We start from the raw sequence: 19,903 nt of genomic DNA on the forward strand, positions 1-19,903 counted from the left end.
CGTATTCTGCAAGTACCAGGTAAATGGCATCACAAACAGTTGGAACAAATATGGCAGTTGTGGATTTGGGGACAAAAGACAGATACTGTTGTGAAGACTATGAATCGCCACTTTCCGAGAGACGTATTACAGCATCTTTCGGCCGCGGTGGTCTCGCGGTTCTAGGCGCGCAGTCCGGAACCGTGCAACTGCTACGGTCGCAGGTTCGAATCCTGCCTAGGGCATGGATGTTTGTGATGTCCTTAGGTTAGTTAGGTTTAAGTAGTTCTAAGTTCTAGGGGACTAATGACCACAGCAGTTGAGTCCCATAGTGCTCAGAGCCATTTGAACCATTTTTGAACAGCATCTTTTTTCCTTATTGCGTTGTTCATTGTAGTTAAAAGATACGTGAACTGGTCTGGTAACATTCAGAGGTGATTAAAATAACTTCTTCGATCTTCCTCTACAATTTCTTGCAGCAAGGTCGCTGAGCAATCGAGCTGGCGTCTTTTCTTGGTCCACTCACAAACCAAACATGTTTCTTAAGTTTTTTTATCTCTTTCCTTGTGCAGTGTTTTCACACAAAGAAGTATCAGCTTCGTCACAACTCGTACAGCTGTGAAAACTTTCATTTTAGACAAAAGTATGCGACACTCACAAACCACGAAACTGAAGTGTTCACTGATGGTGGCGTGTCTACGGGACATACACGTAACCATTTGCGTGTAACTCACTTTACGCAACGAGTGGTGCAAGCCAGGGAACTAGGTGTAAGAAACGTTGACGGTGCTGTGATACGACGGCCATTGTGAATGCATTGTGAAATGTTTTGACGTGCCTTATCTTGACGTGAGGCGACTGCTCGTGTGAATTGGCCTTCATCGTTGATACTTCCTCATTCCTAACACTATATTCCGTCATGTGTATCACGGATCGTCTCTCATAATCTCACTTTCACTAGTACTAGGATAACCGAATTTACGTAACGTGACGTCCAGCGTCAATACACCCTAAAGTTGACGTGACATGACGTTGGTTGTTGCATGCGTGCGTTCTATCCACTAATAGTGCAAAGCATGCGCATATATATCTGTGCGTCTGCGACTGCGCACGAGAGAGAGGCGTCGTGTGGACCTACAGAACTTAGCTGCCCATTATTATACTGGGGCGATTAAAGTATTGTTGTGCCGTGAAATACAATGAATGCAATAGTTAGTGTGTGTAGATCTGCAGTACCTCGGAATTTATCGGTTCAGTACGAGAGTATACGTATGGCACGGAGGAAACCTAGACATTTACCTATGGCAAAAAGCAAAATGTTTCGAGTGCCAGAAAGAAAACGGCTTCCCGAAGAAGAAAATTCAGAACTATTGCGACTGCATAACAATTACAAGACTTACATTAAGAGTATTCGGTAATTTATTTTTGTGCATTACATGTATATTTACAGAAACAGTATTAATGCTTATTAAAAGTTGCTTCGCTGTTTTTACAGTCAGTATAGTGAGCAACGTGTTACTACATCATTTTCTGTAGTTTCCAGAAGATAAGAATCTTATCATGCCATTGTCTGCTTATATTTTGATATTGTGTCGCCAAACTGTTATGATAGTTCAAAATTGGTTTGCTCGTAGGCCTATTTATATTTTGTTCCCTTGCTGTTTCTTAATTGTATTTAAATAGCTAACTCATCTTTTGTGAATTCGTATGTGATATAAAGGTCGTGTGTTTTGTTGCTGCTTTTCTAGGCAAGTCACTTACGTTTTGTGTTTTGATATTTTACGTGTTGCTTAAGATTTAAATGGACTAGTTAGTATTGATTCTTATTTCATTTATTTGTGCTTTTATTGTTGAGCACAACAGCATAGAATCTGTAATATAGTTTCTGTTCATTGCAAGCTGCTGGGATGACTCTTTTTAATTTGCTTTTGTGTCAAACTGTTATTTACATCACTGACAGCACCAGAGACTGGGGCAGCTAGGTTAGAGATCTTCGCTGGCTAATGCAGATTTCACAAGCCAATGTTTGTCATTTCAAACGTTTTGTTCTATTTTTTCCCAGAATGGTCACCTGATCTACAGTTTGAAGTGACCTGCCCCATGCTCTTCTATTGCTTACCTCCTCCTAATGATAATTTCAGTTCACATCAGGTTTTTAGGCTGTTGGTAGTAGAACATCCACCATTTAGTGTTTTGTGCATGTATCACCAGTACCGTGTTACATGTAGAATTTGGTGTACATAATGTGGGTCTACTGCACTAGTGTTAGCTTCGTCGTGTCATAATTATGTGGCATGTTATGTCATGCATACGTAACATAAGTTAGGGAACAGAATATCAAAAATTTTCTATGTATGTGTTAGTATCTAAAATATAGATTGTGGTGACATATTGATCTGTAGTGCAGGCTGAGGTCTCGGTCATGTTGTGAGGTGACAGTTTGGTTGTGAGATGGCAAATTAGTATTGAACACTTCAGTTACTTGCATACTGTTATACGAAGATAGCAGAAGCCTTGTGTGGTACTATACTGTTTGAGTATGCATGATTTATTTTCTTATAGCTGTCACAAGCAAATTTTAAATGCTGCCTTTGTTTACAGCACCTGTGCCTTGAACTTAATGATGTGGGCTATTTGGATATGAGATCTTGAAAGTTTACTTACAGGCAAGTTGGTTGCTTAATGTTACTTTGCTGGTTGTAGCACACATTCAAAGTTAATGTGCAGCTCCCCAATGGCCAGATTGCTGGATTAAAGAAATGGATATGTATGATCAGACAGTTCAGAAAATACTGTTTACATGGTCACTGTAGAGAGTCAGATTGATTCATTAGTATGAAGAGTTACAATTTGGAAATTATTGGAATTACAGGAGTATATTGAGTTTTTGAACATGATGTATCTTTAATACTGGGTAGTTGAAACTGCACGTTGTGCACAATGATAATCCAGATCAACATACTTGAAGTTTATGCAGTCTGACACTCAGCTATCTTGGCCAGCAGTTTTTGGTTACCATGTTAATGTCCAACAGATATATTGGCCATCAGCTTATTGATAGGCGGAAGCAGAGCTTGTCTGAAGATGCTGTATTTTGCCACATAGTACATTTATGCATGCTACCAGGTCAGACAACAGCAGATGGCATTAAATGGTTCATGAAAACAGCTGCACAACCACAGCAGCGCACCATCAGCGAGCTGTACTGAATGAAGCTGTATGATTTGTTAACAGTGATGTCAGTAAGAATATGTTAATCCTATGACTATGTCACCATGTGTGGTCCAGTACTATGTTGTCGCCACATATGACCCTGTTCTATGCACTGATTCTACAATCACACAGACATAGCAGCAGGCTCTTATCACCTGAAATGTCAGTGTGACAAAGCCAATTCCTGGACACTGATATTCTGCATAATTTGAACTTGGATACAAAATTATGCATTTTTGCTCTAACAAAATATGCTGACACTTTCTCACATGTTTCCATTTTGTGTAACGGTTCTTCATTGACTCTGCTTGGCATAGCACTTACCTTTCTGGTCATACAAGATGTTGCTACTTGTCCTACAGTTGCATCTCCTCTTCATCTGAGTTTGGTGTTGCAATTTTTAGAATAGCTGACTATGCTGATTTAGTATAAAAGAAATAGTATGTAGAAATTTTGCAAGAGTAACTTATTTTTTGATAAACTGAAAGGTATTTCATTAAATATAGACAAGGACAATTGTCTTTTCTGTAAGCTTTCTTATTTTCAGACAAGCTAGAAGAAAATAAGGGGAAGCTACTATGTAATCAATAACATTATGTTGCTATATTGTCAGCTATACAGATGTTGTGTGAGAGTATGTAAATTATATGTACGCTACCTGAAAAAAAGCAGCACCCGGAAGGGGAGGATAGAAGAAACTGAAGCTTTATAACTTTAGAGGGTATGTGATGTTATTGCAACGATTACAAAAATTGGATCAAATTTACAAAGGTGTTGGCAGTATGAGCTCACTTATTAGTATGACATTCTAGCTCTATTGCCTTGAACACATGCCTGGATTTGGTTCAGGCGGGTGTTGTAAAACTGTTACGTCGTCTTCTGAGGCTAGATGACCCACAACTGTTGTAACTGGTCCTTGATATCCTGTTTACTGGCACTGAGATGAAGTTGGTGTCAAGCTGGTTGCACACATTTTGTTGGGGACAGATTTGGGGCTCTTGCTGGCCACAGAAGTATCTCAACGTCACACAGGTAGTTTACAGAAACACATTCCGTGTGTGGATGAGCATTGCCCAGTTGAAAATTGTCACCGCGATACTTTCACATGAGAGGTAACATGTGAGGTCACAGGATGTCCGTGAAGTACTGTTCTGCCGTCAGTGTTTCCACTTCACTATAAACCATGACCTGAAGTGGTACCTGATGGCTCCCCACACCGTGATGTCAACAGTAAGACAGCTTTACCTCTCCAAAACATTGGGCAAATGGGACCTCTCCCCAGGTCACTGCAATACTCGCCAATGGTGGTCATTTGGGGTGGTGCAGAACCATAATTCATCACTGAACACAGTGAAATGCCATTAATGAGCAGATCATGTTTCCCATTCATGTCACCACTCCAAACACAGCCATTTGTGTTGTATTGTTAATGAAAACTTGCTCATATGATGGAAATTTCCTAGTGTGGCTGCTGCTGGTTTCCAATCTATGTTGCAGTGTAATACAGAATGTTGTCCATTGCTTGTTGTAAGATAGCAGGCACAGACGTGAAGGTTTACAATGTACCGGGTGATCGAAAAGTTAGTATAAATTTGAAAACTGCATAAATCACGGAATTACATAGATAGAGAGGTACAAATTGACACACATGCTTGGAATGACATGGGATTTTATTAGAACCAAAAAAATACAAACTTTCATAAAATGTCCGACAGATGGCACTTCATCTGATCAGAATAGCAATAATTAGCATAACAAAGTAAGGCAAAGCAAAGATGATGTTCTTTACAGGAAATGCTCAATATGTCCACCATCATTCCTCAACAATACTGTAGTCGAGGAATAATGTTGTGAACAGCACTGTAAAGCATGTCCAGAGTTATGGTGAGGCATTGGCATTGGGTGTTGTCTTTCAGCATCCCTAGAGATGTCAGTCAATCACGATACACATGCGACTTCAGGTAAACTCAAAGCCAATAATCGCACGGACTGAGGTCTGGGAGGCCAAGCATGACGAAAGTGGCGGCTGAGCACATGATCATCACCAAACGCGCGCGCCAGAGATCTTTCACACGTCTAGCAATACTTTTTTTTTTTTTTTTTGTTCTAATAAAACCCCATGTCATTCCAGTGCATGCATGTCAATTTTTACCTCTCTATCTACATTATTCCGTGGTTTATTAAGTTTTCAAATGTATACTGTCTTTTTGATCACCCAGTATATGGTGCACAATACAGTGATTCTCTGTGAAGGGGTCAAACATGGTCATCTGGAACTTTGACGATGAGTATGCCTGCCTCCACATTCCCATGCAGGCAAGCATTGGGCCACTGTCATATCTGAGTGCCCCACAAATCTGTATATTGTCTGATTTGGCCAGCTGACCAATTGCAGACCCACAGTGAGGCCCCCGTTAAATTCTGCCATGTGCTAATAATGCTGTCTCATATGAGTACTTGGCATTGCTGTGTTGTTCAGTGATCATTCAACATCTGACACTGTTCACACCCTTTATGTATGCTAGCAGGCCTAGTGATACCACTAGACGTGAACAACACTAATGTGCCCTGGCAGCAGTCACAGTGAATTGCAACTCAAATCATTTACATGCCTGTTGCTGATGGTGTGTACTTCTACTAAGTTACATTGAAATCCAACAATTTTTCTGGATGTTTTACTTTTTTATCAGGCAGTGTGCTTAAAGTTACTTAAAAATACATACATCACACTAACAGCACCATGAGTCTTGACCCACATCTACAGATACCGTTTGTAAATTTGACTTAAATGGATAATTCTTATAGAAACTTTACCTTTACTACTGTTGTCAGCTTATGTTTTGAATCATAATAGCTGCTTTCTTTTTGTGTGTTTGTCACGTCTCACTAATTTGTTGACAGTTATTAGAGAAACATCGAGAAAAGATGTTAACAGTGCAGATACCAGAAGTACAATTACACTTTTGCTGGCTACTGATTGTGTATCGAGTTCTGTGTTATAATGTGCCTCTTAGATCTATTATCATAAAACGGACAACCTATTATCTTATGTTGTAAAATGTTTCACATTAGTAGACAACACTGAACTGCATAGTAAGTTTTGTTCCTCAATATAGAGCTTTCCTGAAAGAAGAACTAGAAAAATCAGCATCGGCTAGTGAGCAAGCTCAGGAGGAGCTAAGAAGAGAGAGAGAGCAGCATGTTTTATGTATGAAGGAAAATGATGCCTGGAATGTAGAAGTAGCAAAACTGCGGGCAGTTCGACTAGCAAAACAGGAGCTGGCTGAGAAAGAAGCAATTCTTGATGCTATCATAAAACATGAGCAGCAAGAAAAAGAATACTTGGAGAAAGTAGAAGACATTGTTTCCAAAGAAAAGGTTAGTACTGAAATAGAACGAATGAAGCATACACATGTAAGATTAATAGTAAACATAAGGTTGTATGTCCTTTAGGCAAGTTTTAACCACTCCTATAGCCCTCTTGATATTTTATTTTTATTTACTTACATGTAGTATGCTTTTGGAAAATTCTAAACTTCAACATGCTTCTCAAAGCAAGAGTTCAACAAGCAACCTCTGGGGTATATGCCAAACTTTTGTTATGCTAAGTTTGCCCAGATTAGTGATAATTAAGGGTGCTAAATGCCAGTATTTAGCCAAATGAGAAAAATTAAAGCTAGCTGTTGTGGTAATGTCATATTAGGAGAGATAGTTGTCATTGGATGTTTTTTTTCTGCAAAACGAAAGGGGAGGGGGTTGTTTGTGGGTCTGGCAGTTGTGAAATGCACCTTGGATTGGGTGTCTTGTAACATTGAAGAACTGCAAGTCTGCATTAAGTACTCTGAAATTTGTCAGTTTAAAGCAAGAAGTGGTAAAGTCTAAGATGAAACATAAAATTTGGTAGCTAGAGAGACCTACAGAGTTTTCTTTTGTTATGATACTGGACTTGTATCTCAGGTGAGTTCCACTTGAAGTATTCAAATTACAATTTGGACAGCTCATCTGTTTATCTGTAGTTTCATAGATCATATGAAATGAATGGTGGGGTGGTACCTGAAATAGGCTATAAATGATTGTTATACTGTATTTTTGTGATACATTATATTCTAGATAACAGGAGTAGCTGAGTAGTATATGAAAATGAACAGTGGCTGTTTTCAAAATAGTTGTTTTTTGTAATCTACATACTTCTACATAAAGTATTTTAAAAGTAATTACTATAATTATGTGTGGGTAGATTAGTCATAATTTGTCGTCGCTGTAATTGCCAGGGGTTGCTGTTTCTACCTAGTAATGTATAACTGACTCATTCCACCTCACCGAAGGCTTTCTTCCATGATGTGATTTACAAAAAATGTTATGGGAATGAATGAACACAATAATCCTAATGTCTTGTGCCTCATGAACAGGAAGAGAAGGATTCTGTCAGGGTTTGGGTAGATAAGAACACAAGCACATTTGAGTGTGTGTGTGCAAGGCTGTGATTTGTCACATTAAGTTACTACTAACTAGCACCCCAGTGAAAAAAAATTTAAACTTGCATATCAGAATCGTTCAGGTGCACAAAATTTAACTTGAAGCAAAATGAATGAGTACAGACCATGGGAATAGTTGTTGAAATAAATTGGCAAACTTACCTCTTCTTCTTAACTGACTTTGATTTCCTGAAAGAATAAAAAATGGCTCCTAGAAGGATTCAGGAAGTAATAGAAGCAGATGAAAATTCTTGCAGGCTTATTTGGTATAGGTTCTGCACTTACAGATTACTCACATAACTAGTACTTCCTAAAATACTCAATTTTTGGTAGATTCATCATGTAATCAGATTTAGTAGGCATTTTACCAGCTCAGTATACACAATTCTAACAAGAAGCTGCATAGGTTGTTGATTATTGGTTTTGTGATGTGGCGGTGTTACTTTTGTTTGCCTCTAAACATGTTAGAAATGGCTATTTTAGAGCATGTAGCAATCCTAGTTGGAAAGTTTACTTTAACTGGAAGAGAAAGTCCTTGTTAAAACTCGTGTTTTTTTTCTGTTGTATAGGCCAATTGAGCTTCTAGATGATTTATGAGGAGGCTATAATTTCCTGTGGATGCATGGCTTTTTATATTTACTGTTTAGTTACAAATGTAATTGAGTCACCCAAAAAGAGCGATGTCCTGATAGCTTGCAGTACAAAATGCTCTCTTTATAAGGAGGCTATAATTTCCTGTGGGTGCATGGCTTTTTATATTTACTGTTTAGTTACAAATGTAATTGAGTCACCCAAAAAGAGTGATGTCCTTGCAGTACAAAATGCAGATTGACTCAAAAGTCAGTTAACATTTGAAAAGTAAATACTTTCTGGAATATTGTAGATAGAAGGGTAAAATTTGACACACATGCTTGAAATGACATGGGGCTTTTTTGAAAGCAAAAACAATGTGCACAAAGTGACCAGCGGATGCCAGTTCATATGACACAAAAACAATAATTAACATCACAATCGACTTTAGCAAAGACGAAGTCCGTTACAACAAATGCTCAACCTCGACTGTCATTCATCTATATTATCTGTAGTCAAGGGACAATACTGTGAACCGTGGGATGTTGTCTTTTACCATCCTTAATAAGGTCGGACGAACGCAGTAGACCTGCGACTTCATGTAACCCCACATTCAATAATCACATGGATTGAGGTGTGGAGACCTGACTCCCTCTCTCAGTACAGCTCATTTTATATATGGTTCTCATGCGGCATCATTTCTGTATTGCTGTCCAACGCCATCTCTTAGTCAGTTTTGCATTTGTTTTGGGGTTCAGTAAAACCCCATGTTGTTTCAGGCATATGTGTCAAGTGTTACCTCTCTACCTACGTTATTGTGTGAATCAGTGCATTTTCAAATGTTAACCGACTTTTGGGTCAACCTGTAGACGTCTGTGGCCAAGTGGCTGTGACTGGTCTCCTCCTTAGCATGCAGAAATGATTTCCAAAAGTTTTTAATTGTTTGCAGATAATCCCGCCCAGAATAATTAACATGTATTGTTGTGATCTTCAGTCTGAAGACTGGTTTGAAGCAGCTCTCCATGTTACTCTATCCTTTGCAAGCCTTTTCATCTCCAAGCAACTGCTCCAACCCACATCTCTCTGAATCTGCTTAATGTATTCATCTCTTGGTCCCCCTCTATGATTTTTACCATACACAATTCCCTCCAAAACTAAATTAGTGATCCCTTGATGTCTCAGAATGTGTCCTACCAACCAATCCCTCCTTTTGGTCAGGTTGTAACACAAATTTCTCTTTTCCCCAATTCTATTCAGTACCTCCTCGTTAGTTACATGATCTACCGATTGAATCTTCAGCATTCTTCTGTGGCACCACATTTGAAATGCTTCTATTCTCTTCTGGTCAAAATTATTTATTGCCTATGTTTCACGTCCATACAAGGCTACATTTCACACAAATACTTTCAGAAAGGAGTTCCTGGCATTTAAATCTGTACTCGACGTTAGCAAATTTTTCTTCTTCAGAAATGCTTTTTTTGCCATTGCCAGTCTGCAATTTATTTCCTCCCTAATTTGAACATCATCAGTTATTTTGCTTCCCAAATATCTGAACTCATTTACCACTTTTAAGTGTCTCATTTTCTAATCCAATTCCCTCAGCATCATCTGATTTAATTAGACTACATTCCATTAGCTTTTTTTTTTTTTTTTACTTTTGTTGATGTTCATCTTATATCCTCCTTTCAAGATACTGCCCATTCCGTTCAACTGCTCTACCAAGTCCCTTGTTGTCCTTGCCAAAATTTGCAATGTCATCAGCAAACTTCAAAGTTTCTATTTCTTCTTCCTGGATTTTAATATCTACCCCAATTCTCTCTCTCTCTCTCTCTCTCTCTCTCTCTCTCTCTCTCTCTCTCTCTCTCGCTCTCTTTTTTTTTTAATTGCTGGTTCAATAGACAGATTGAGTAACATCGGGGCTAGGCTACAACCCTTTCTCACTCCCTTCTCAACCATACCTTTTCTTTCATGCCCCTCAACTCATAACTTCCCTCTGGTTTCTGCACAAATTGTAAATAGCATTTTGCTCCTTGTGTTTTATCCCTCGACCTTTAGAATTTGAAAGAGAGTACTCCAGTCAACATTGTCAAAAACTTCTTCTAAGTCTACAAATGCTATAAACATATGTTTGCCTTTCTTTAACCTATCTTCTGTGAGAGGTTGTAGGGTCAGTATTGCCTCACGTGTTTGTACACGTCTCCGAAATTAACGCAGTTTATCTAAAAGTGCACAAATATTGCTGCACACATTGCTTTAGGGATCATATTTATGTTCCCTATTAGCTACTTAGTTTGTTGTATTCAATAAGATGATGTTTCACTGTGCTGCAACTGTTGGGCATACATTAATACCAAACCCTCTACAAAAATTAGCATTAAAGATACTGTGTGAAGCTGATAACCAAAAATCTTGCAGAGATCGCGTTGGGAGTGTCAGCTGTTATGTGAGTACATGGTTCGCAAAAATAGCTGCAAGTTATCCATCTACCATCCGCCCCCCCATTCCCATTTGGCTCATGTCTTGTGATGAGCAAATAGTTTGTACCCAGTTGCTCCCCAGCCATGACACAGTCATTGCTTCCCCTTCCAGATGCTAAGTTCTGTCTTAGTCTTCACCTTTGCCACTAACTCCTTATTGATAATTTCTGACACTTCAACATATTCTGTTTATGCACAGGCTGTCTTTCCTTTCTTCCTCACTGATTTACAATGTTTTTCCTCAGTTTTGGCATTTGAGGTCCTGATTTTGCGTTTCTTGCTCTTTGTGCTTTACTGAAGGAGGTTTGACACACAGAGACTGGCTGTGTAATGTGTCGTCTCCAGCACCTGAATCGACAGGTGGGACATGCACACACCTTCTGGTAAATGGCAGGCCCGAGGAGGGGTGATGTCTGAACTAGTGCCTTCCCAATCGCCAATTGGTCCCTTGGTCTGGGGTTTGGAGGTATGACCTGAAGTATGAACAATAACCTATTGTGAGTTAATACCCAAGTGTGGGGAAACCAGAGAAGGAAGAGTGCTTTAGGACAAACTGGCCATAAAGTGGAATCAAACTGCAATGATTATACCAAACCTCTATCCAACAAAAGAAGCCAAGAAAATGATGATCCAGCTACACGCCACTACTCACTAGTGTGCAGGGAAGGCTATCAAAGTTTGATTAAAGTAAATCCATTTGTTATGCAGCAAAGAACGGACACATTTGCTGTCCCAGTAGAGTAATGCTCTTGCCTACATAATGAGGGTGTCTACGATTCGGGAGATCCGGGAAAAACTCAGGAATTTTTTCATCTGGGAGAAAACCAGGAAAAACGTGGGAATTTTTTTTAATTCTGGTAATTTTTCATTGTTTTTGTTCTCAGTTAATTTTTTGTAATTTTGACTAGTAAGAACCAATGCTCTAACAAGGGATATTGCTGTATCCTGCTACTGCAGAATAATACTGCAGTAATAAAACATGAACAAGAGAAGAAACTGAAATAAATCTTAAATTGCAGAGGAAATGCGCCATATACTGCAACTAAACACAGTGCTCATACAAGCGTCTGCCAACAGCAAAATGTGTCAAAGGCTTTAGGAAGACTATGCAATGCTTCGTAACAACAAATTGCCTCCGATGAGCATGACGTCACAACTTTTAACATTATATTTGTTTTAGCAGTTAACGAGTGGGCTCATGTGCATGCGCAGTTGCATTGTACCTTCTTCCGCTTGTGTCTAAATTTTACTGAAGTGCCCAAGCTACCAGATTGCGCAGCAGCCCTGGATCTAGGAGTGGGGGAAGGGGGGGTGACAATGCATATTCTTGAGGAAAAAACGTTGTTTCACAAAGTGCCTAGTATCCAGCGCACGTTGGTCTATCGATTATTCATATGACTTTGAAACGTGTCCCTGTCGGTTTTTGAACATTGTTGAACATATTCTAAGTTGATTTCTGAATGAATCATAATTTGATTTATGAATGCATGCGTAGTATACGTGGTGTCTCTGTCAGTGGAATCCTCGTCACATCTAGAAATAAACTTTCCTGCAGACAAAAGGGGCTATACATGCTGAGCAGAGTATAGCCGAACGAAAGAAAGCCAACCACTGTCTGATTAAGTGGTTGATTGGGTTTGCGAATGATGAGTGTTGTTATGATTAGCAGCGAAATCCATAGATTCAGGCTACCAGAGTGCTAATAAACGACTAAAAGGAATAACAGGTAAGAAAGATTACATATTATCTTCTCAGTGTGTCCAAGAAAATGAAATTTTTACAGAAAATTTTTGGCCAGATCGATATACTAGCAAGGGCCAATTGTACAGTCTCCGGCTAGCAGCCGCTTTAAGGTCTGTTCTGGAAGTAGCGCGGAAAATGCCTTGTCCGAACACGTAATAACAACTAACCCAAGAATAATTGCGAGATGACTAAACTGGTGATTCTGGCAGAGTTAGCTAAGTTAACCGGTGAATAAGCTTTGACACCGGCAGGAATAGATACAGAATTAGTGATGACAACATTGTTTGTTAGAACAAGGGAGGAGAAGAAACGGTGACATCACTTAAATTATGGAAGAATATGACTATTCCAAATTTATATAAGAATTTCGCACTACTACTTCTCGATCTCATGCTTGAGAAACTGGAGCATATGAATGAAGTGTAAAACTATTTCATAATGTAAAGCTTTTTGCTTGTAGTAGGCCTAATATGTATTTGATATTGGTACTTTGTGAATTATATTCTGCTGTGTTATAAAAATGGCAATTTCTGCCAAAACAGTTATTTGGTGTGTGTTACAATTGCTGCAGTATTATAAAGGCCTATTTTGTTTTATCTCACAGACAGTGACAAAATACAGGTAATCAGGTCGAGAAACCACATCAGTCTTGGGCCTATTAGTAATTACAGCTTTTTGAATATTAGACAGCGACATTTCTATTTTTCATGTAGCAAAACGTTTGACGAACTTGGTGATGGGGTAACAGATCCTTTCGCAGAAAGGAAAGCACGCCATGTAAAGCATTCCTGGACCCCATCAACCATTCCACTTCATCTACAAAAGTATGGTAACTGTCAGGAGGATGTCCAGTAAACACAATTGTTTACCAATAGCAGGACTGCTGAAAGGAGTGTCTCCTAATGACACCTGGAGACATTGCTCAGATGATGGCAGAGCATTTTGCAGTGACTGCCGCCAACGCCAATCAGAATCTGGTGCTTAGCCGCTACCGTGCAACTGTAGAGAAGGGCAAGTTGGACTTCAGACCCAACAATTCTGAATCTTACAAACACCCTTTTTCTGTTTTGGAGTTAGGGTCTGCACTGTCTGAGGCTTATGATACTGCATCCGATTACAACCAAATGCACCGACATTTGCGATCAGTGTCATAGGAAAGCCTCTGTGAATGTTCTAATTTTCTATGACAGACCTGCTTGCCAACTCGTGGAGAGAGGCAGTTCTGTTACCTATCCTCAAACTGGGAAAGGACCATACATGTCCCACTAGTTACTGAAGAACCGCGAAGTTACTGGAGCACCGCATGAACCAGCTGTGTAGGAAAGAACCTGGACCGTATTGTTAACAATCATATGGTCTGGTTGTTAAGAGACCAGGTAACTCCTTAGCTCCTGTCAATGTGGATTCCAGAGACTTTGGTCCACTGTCAACAACCTGACCCTACTAGAGGTGGCTATTCAGGAGGTTTTCTGATGTAAACCTCTCTTGGCATATTATTTGATATCACTAATATTTTTGTGCAAATCCATCAGTGGGACTTTTGTGGCCATCTCCTTATCTCATACAGTTCTTCCTGTCTAAGCACATTTTTAGGTCTTGAGTTGGTGATGTGTAGTCGGGTCATTTTTAGAGGGACAATGGTGTTCTTCAGGGCAGTGTTTTTAAGTGTTACCCTCTTACCCATAGCCATAAGCAGTAACACTTCTACTGTATTGAGTCCTGTACGGTGTTTCTTATTTGTGGACGATTTCACTGTTTTCTGTACCTTCTCCAGTGTTGCAACTTACAGTGCAAAGGTTAGAGAAGTGGGCTGCAAAGACGTGTTTTCAGTTTTTTTCCAGATAATTGTGTGTGCGCGTGTGTGTGTGTGTGTGTGTGTGTGTGTGTGTGTGTGTGTGTGTGTGTGTGTGTTGTCCATTTTAATTGTTCTTGTCATATTTTTAATTTATCTGACTTGCATGTGAGGTAAACCAATCTGCATTTTAAAAACTCAGTGAGGTTTCTTGGCCTCATTTTTTACTAGAAACTATCGTGGTTACCACACCTGAGAGACATAAAAGCCACAACCCGGAAGGCATTGAATATTTTAAAGTGCCTTATCCACACATCTTAGGGAGCAGACAGGGTATGTTTGTTCCAGTTTCATAGGGCTATTGTGTATTCATGGCTAGACAGTGGATGCACAGTGTTTGGGTCAGCAAGACCTTTTACCTTAAGATTATAGTTGCTATCCACCATGAGGATATTATGCTGTCCATAGGTGCTTACAGGACCAGCCCCATACCCAGTCTCTGTGCTGAGGGTGGGGAACCACCACTCACCATCCTGCGGCAACTCCTTATTGTGTATCAGGCATGTAAGTTCCTCACAGCTCCAACATCCCTCGCTGACCATACTGTTGCTCATCCAGCTCGGGAATGCCTTTTCTCCATTTGTCCATAAACAACAATGTCATTTGGGATAAATGTTCAGCATGTGCTGGTGCCAGCTGGTGTGAAGAACATGCAACCCAAAATCAAGGGTTTCAACAGCCTGCCACCATGGTTACTGCACAGGTCCAGATTTATTTTAGATTTTGTCAGTGCAGAATATCACTTTGCTCTTGTTGTTGCATCAGTGGGAAGATGAGTGGTTGCATGTAGTAAACCCCTCTGTGCAACTGTGGCATAACTCCTTTCAGCCATGAAGATGGGATGAGGTTCTCCTTAATTGTAAGCACATCGGCCGCAGTTCTGTGACCATGGTTTCGTGATCCAGCACAACGACCCTCCAATGTGGGGTGCTTGTAGCATACAAATCACTGTGTGCTATATGTTACTAGATTGTGTTTTATTTTTGGACCCGAAAGCAGCAGCAGATTTTCTGGCAGGTCTCCACTGTATTTTAAGTGATGTTCAAATGAATGTGTTGAGGCTTTTAAGGTTTTGTGATGTGACCAACTTGTTTCCAAAAAATTTAGGGAGATGTTCTTAATGTGTTAAGAGGGTGGCTGGTTCACATGTTTTTTGTAACTGGCCGGCTGGTCACATATCCCTGTGCTCTTGTTTTAGCTCCTCTGTTGTTTTCTTTCTGTTTTCTCACCATATGTAGTACCTCTCATTGTTTCTCTTTTGTTGTATGGCATGTAATATGGAGTGCCTATATGGATCAATTCGAATGGGTGTGGTAAGGTTTTTAGCCCTTTTAACCATATTTGTTTCTTTTAATAGCTGTAAGGGCACCGATAACCTCACTGTTTAGCACCTGTACACCCCAGAAACAACAACAACAAAATATCCAGATAATTCTGCACATTTGTTATATTATTATGCAATGCATGCGAGGAACATAATAATAAGCTGCAGTAAGGAACATAATAATAAGCTGCGAAAAAGAAACTTTTTCATGTTAATTTATTGCGTAACATTTGTAGTGGCCTCAAATGTACACACATTTACATGCGGATCAACAGCATAAACATGCATAATATAAGATCATATATTAAAACCAAAGATTCCAAGACTTACCAAGCGGGAAAGCGCCGGCAGACAGGCACATTAACAAAACACACAAACACACACACAGAATTATGTGGAAGTTTCTTTCTATTTTATTTACATCATCTATAATATAAGATCATTTTGACATACCTTGTGTGTGGCACATCTTAAAATGCTGTATAGCTTTTCAAGCTGTGAAAGATCAGTCTATTATGTTACACTGGCACAACATGTAGTAATAGTGTGTACCACAGTTGAAAGTTCCTTAAAAAGAATAATCATCAATTTTTGTGGCAACCTATTCCCCTCCCTCCCTCTCTCTTCCCCCCCTCTCCCCTTTCCCCTCCCTTCCTCCCCTCCCCTCCCCCCTCTCTCTCTCTCTCTCTCTCTCTCTCTCTCTCTCTCTCTCTCTTTCTCTTTCTTTCTCCATGCCTCCCTCTCTCCGTGTGTGTGTGTGTGTGTGTGTGTGTGTGTGTGTGGGTGGGTGTGGATGTGGGTGTGGGTGGAGTGGGGGCGCTGGAGGATATGTGCGTGCATGTACCTCTGTCTGCCAACTTAGTGGGAGAGATTTGTAGAACTCATCACGCATCTTATGTCCAAGTATTTAAAACTTTTGTTTAGTAATTTTTTTGTCAGCAGAGTATCTTTAGTAAAATTAATTATCGCATTGGTTTTATAAATGTGTGCATGTCAGTTTGTGATAGTATGTAATGGAATGTTGCCGACAAATGATTATTTTTGTATAGTTTCCTCACATGAAATACCCACAAAACAGATCCAGTTTCTTTCTGCCTATCACGAAACACATTTTCTTTTATTTTCAGGAAAGATCTAAACACTACATCACTCCTGAAAATATTGATGAAGCCATAGAGAAGGCCCTAGACAATGAAGTTGACTACAATTTTTCGTTGGATGTTGATGGTACTGTGTATCATGGTAGAATGACAAAGCCTGACATTGCAAAGGAGACTGGGGAAAAGATGGTAGTTAGCAGTAGATCTTGATAATGATCCAAAATGTTGTTGGTGCTTTGTATATAGTTTTAAATAATGTACTTGGACACACTATTTTTCTCTGTCTGATGGAACATTAAAGCAATCACTGTGCATGCAGAGTAGTAAGATTGCTCTGCAAGGAAAAAAAAATATAGTTTGTTCAGTTTTTTGTAGTATTAGCACCAAAGAAGTTGTACAAATTATCCTATGCTAATTTTATGGCAGTATTTAAGGTGAAAAATGTATTGTTATTTTAAGTCTTCCATAAACTGTATCAGGTAAACGTATAATACCTCCGTCAGCACATTCAGTGTTGCAGTAAATAGGAGTGTGTGTGTGTGTGTGTGTGTGTGTGTGTGTGTGTGTGTGTGTGTCCTTCGAGGCTATTGCTGATTTTGTCTGTCCACTTTCTATCACATGCTTTGAGAAAATGCTTGTTCAATTGTATGTCACTCTTTCTTATATAAAAAACAAATTGTGCTGACTTAACGTGTATTATACCATACTTTGTACTGGTATGTGCTACGAAGAGCAATGCAGCTGCATTGAATATTATAGAATACAATATGAAAATAGTTAGGTTATTTCCTTGTAAGAGAAAATACTGGAATTGAAATCAGCATTTTACATATCTTTTGTGCACATAATTTTCTTAGGAAATAAGTTCACACTGAAGAGTGAAAAATAAAAGAACAGAAACTTAGCCAGTTCCTCTCATGGTCTCCATTTCAAATTCTGTTTCTCTTAAATTTATTGTAAATACATCCATTTTTGTTTTGCCGAACCACAAGTATCTTACATTTGATGTGTAGAAGGACATCGTGAAGAGAATAATTTATTTTAAAATATTTTGCCATGCATAATGTCTTTAGAACTACTCGAAGACTGATCAGTAAAACCTTCAGGGGACTCAATGTTGTATTCTGCCCACACGTCTAATATACAGTGCCTAGGAAAGCTGCTTTCTCGGATTGCTGGACAACAATTCAAGCAAATCATATTAATGGAGTTTATTACAAAAGGAAATGATTGCAATACTTAACACTGCTGTAGTGTTCTTAGGTTGACTCGACTTCAAAAACATGGCCGGCACTAGGCGGGGCTGTGCTTAAATTCTCTTTGTATAGAGGCCGCTCCTGTCTCGGTGTCATCCTAGAGTCCGTCAGTGTTCTATTGGCTGTCATCGTCTCACAGCCCTCTTTGCCGTAATGTTCCTGGCTAACATGCTGGCGCTTGATGTTACTCCCGAACATTCCTCTCCCTCAAAGTGATGGACTGTTGTTGTGTAGGGAGCACGACAATGATGGGGGAGGCAGGAGTGTGGACACTGCAGTGTACCAGAAGCTGTGGCTGCAGGGGACATGAGGCTTCCGGTTGTACCACACTATCCAGCCTTCGATCTGGTGGAAACATCCCCTGGAAAAGGACCAGAAGAGTATGTGTCCACCTCCTGAGACAAATAGCAACTTGTCAAAGGCGTTGGTTGCTGTGACATGGGTGGGTCCAGCTCCACCGGTAGGACAAGAGGAGGCGAAGGCTCTGTCACCATGGCATCATTCTGCGGTGTTGTGATGACACCCTCTGGCGGCTGCTGCGGCCACGCTGTCTCGGGATCCATGAATCTGGAAGAAGGGCCACAGAAGGATCACCATGCAAATGACAGTGGCAAAGTTGATGGTGTCGGCACTGCAATCTCTCTCGACCTGAAATGAGATACATGCAAGTGGGAAGTCGACGGGCAATCTCACATCACACTCACTGTCTGCTGCTGCTAAAAAGCCCTGTAAAACACAATATCATATGGCGCAAAGTGATACTCTGCAACCTTCCTTCGGTGCCGGATGCTGAGGAGGGTGGAGCAGTGTCCGATGGTGGCGACTGTGTGGCAATTCCATCGGTGATGGTCCATCTTGTGGATGTGAACGATAGGAGGCGAGAAACAGTTGCAGTGCTTGATCCCCAGTGTGTGCAGACCGAAGTTTGACCATCTGCTGCTTGAAGGTCTGTACAAAATGTTCTGCTTCACCTTTTGACTGGAAGGGGACACTAGTTAGATACTGTATGCCTTTGAATTCACAGAATGTTTCAAATTCATTTGACATGAACTGAGGGCCATTGTCTGACACAATGAGTTCAGGTAAACCTTTGAGGGAAAAAATGAGGACACCAACTGAATTGTGCTATGTGATGGAGTTCATTAGCACAGCAAAAGGAAACTTGCTATACAAGTCAACCACAGTCAACCAACGAGTGTGCCAAAAGATCCTGCAAAATCTATGTGCACACGTTGCCATGGTGATGGTGACTTAGGCCAAGCAGAGAATGTTTGTGGCAGAGCTGACTGTTTTTCTACACATGCATGACACTGTGATGGCATCTGTTCTACTTGGATGTCCATACCCTGCCAAGTACAATGTCAATGCGCTGACTGTTTCGTACTAACAATCCTCCAGTGTCCTTGGTGAAGTAACTGCAACACTTCTTTTTGCAAAGCTTTAGAGATCAACACACATGACTACCGTATTTACTCGAATCTAAGCCGCACCTGAAAAATGAGACTCGAAATCAAGGAAAAAAAATTTCCCGAATCTAAGCCACACCTGAAATTTGAGACTCGAAATTCAAGGGGAGAGAAAAGTTTTAGGCTGCACCTTCAAACCGAAACAAAGTTAGTCCATCGTAATATGAGACACAATTTAGGTCGAGTGAATGACGATACAGCTACAGTAGTTTGGTTCGAGTCGTAAGCTTAGCAGTTAAGCTCCGTCCCTATTTATACGGGTACGCTTCCTTTTTCACATGCTTCGTCTGGTTTGAATTGATTGCTTATTTTTCTTTGATCTGATAAGAGCCGTTCTCTTTGTTATAGGTGTTTACGTCACTCTAAGCTGAAAATGCATTATTGTACTGTGCCATGCATTGTTTGTCGCCTTTTGATAACGAGTGTCTACGACTTGTTGCCGCTCGCG

General features: G+C 40.0%; 1 protein-coding gene across 1 annotated transcript; it reads left to right on the top strand.

The window, feature by feature from the left end:
- The first annotated feature begins 455 nt into the window (after positions 1 to 455).
- LOC126269561 (probable 28S ribosomal protein S26, mitochondrial) lies at positions 456 to 17,637 on the top strand. The gene is made up of 3 exons (XM_049974002.1): positions 456 to 1,393; positions 6,309 to 6,570; positions 16,761 to 17,637. Exons 1-3 carry the CDS (start codon positions 1,179 to 1,181, stop codon positions 16,941 to 16,943), a joined length of 660 nt encoding a protein of 219 aa, XP_049829959.1. The 5' UTR covers positions 456 to 1,178; the 3' UTR covers positions 16,944 to 17,637.
- The last annotated feature ends 2,266 nt before the right edge of the window (positions 17,638 to 19,903 follow it).

Source organism: Schistocerca gregaria, chromosome 1 (genome assembly GCF_023897955.1).
Source record: "Schistocerca gregaria isolate iqSchGreg1 chromosome 1, iqSchGreg1.2, whole genome shotgun sequence".
NCBI lineage: Eukaryota > Metazoa > Arthropoda > Insecta > Orthoptera > Acrididae > Schistocerca > Schistocerca gregaria.

Excerpts from the sequence above, each read along its gene's own strand:
- LOC126269561 (XM_049974002.1), top strand. The coding sequence starts at position 1,179 with ATGAATGCAATAGTTAGTGTGTGTAGATCTGCAGTACCTCGGAATTTA. Across the intron at positions 1,394-6,308 it reads ACTTACATTAAGAGTATTCG|AGCTTTCCTGAAAGAAGAAC; the intron begins GTAATTTATTTT and ends TCCTCAATATAG. Across the intron at positions 6,571-16,760 it reads ACATTGTTTCCAAAGAAAAG|GAAAGATCTAAACACTACAT; the intron begins GTTAGTACTGAA and ends TTTTATTTTCAG.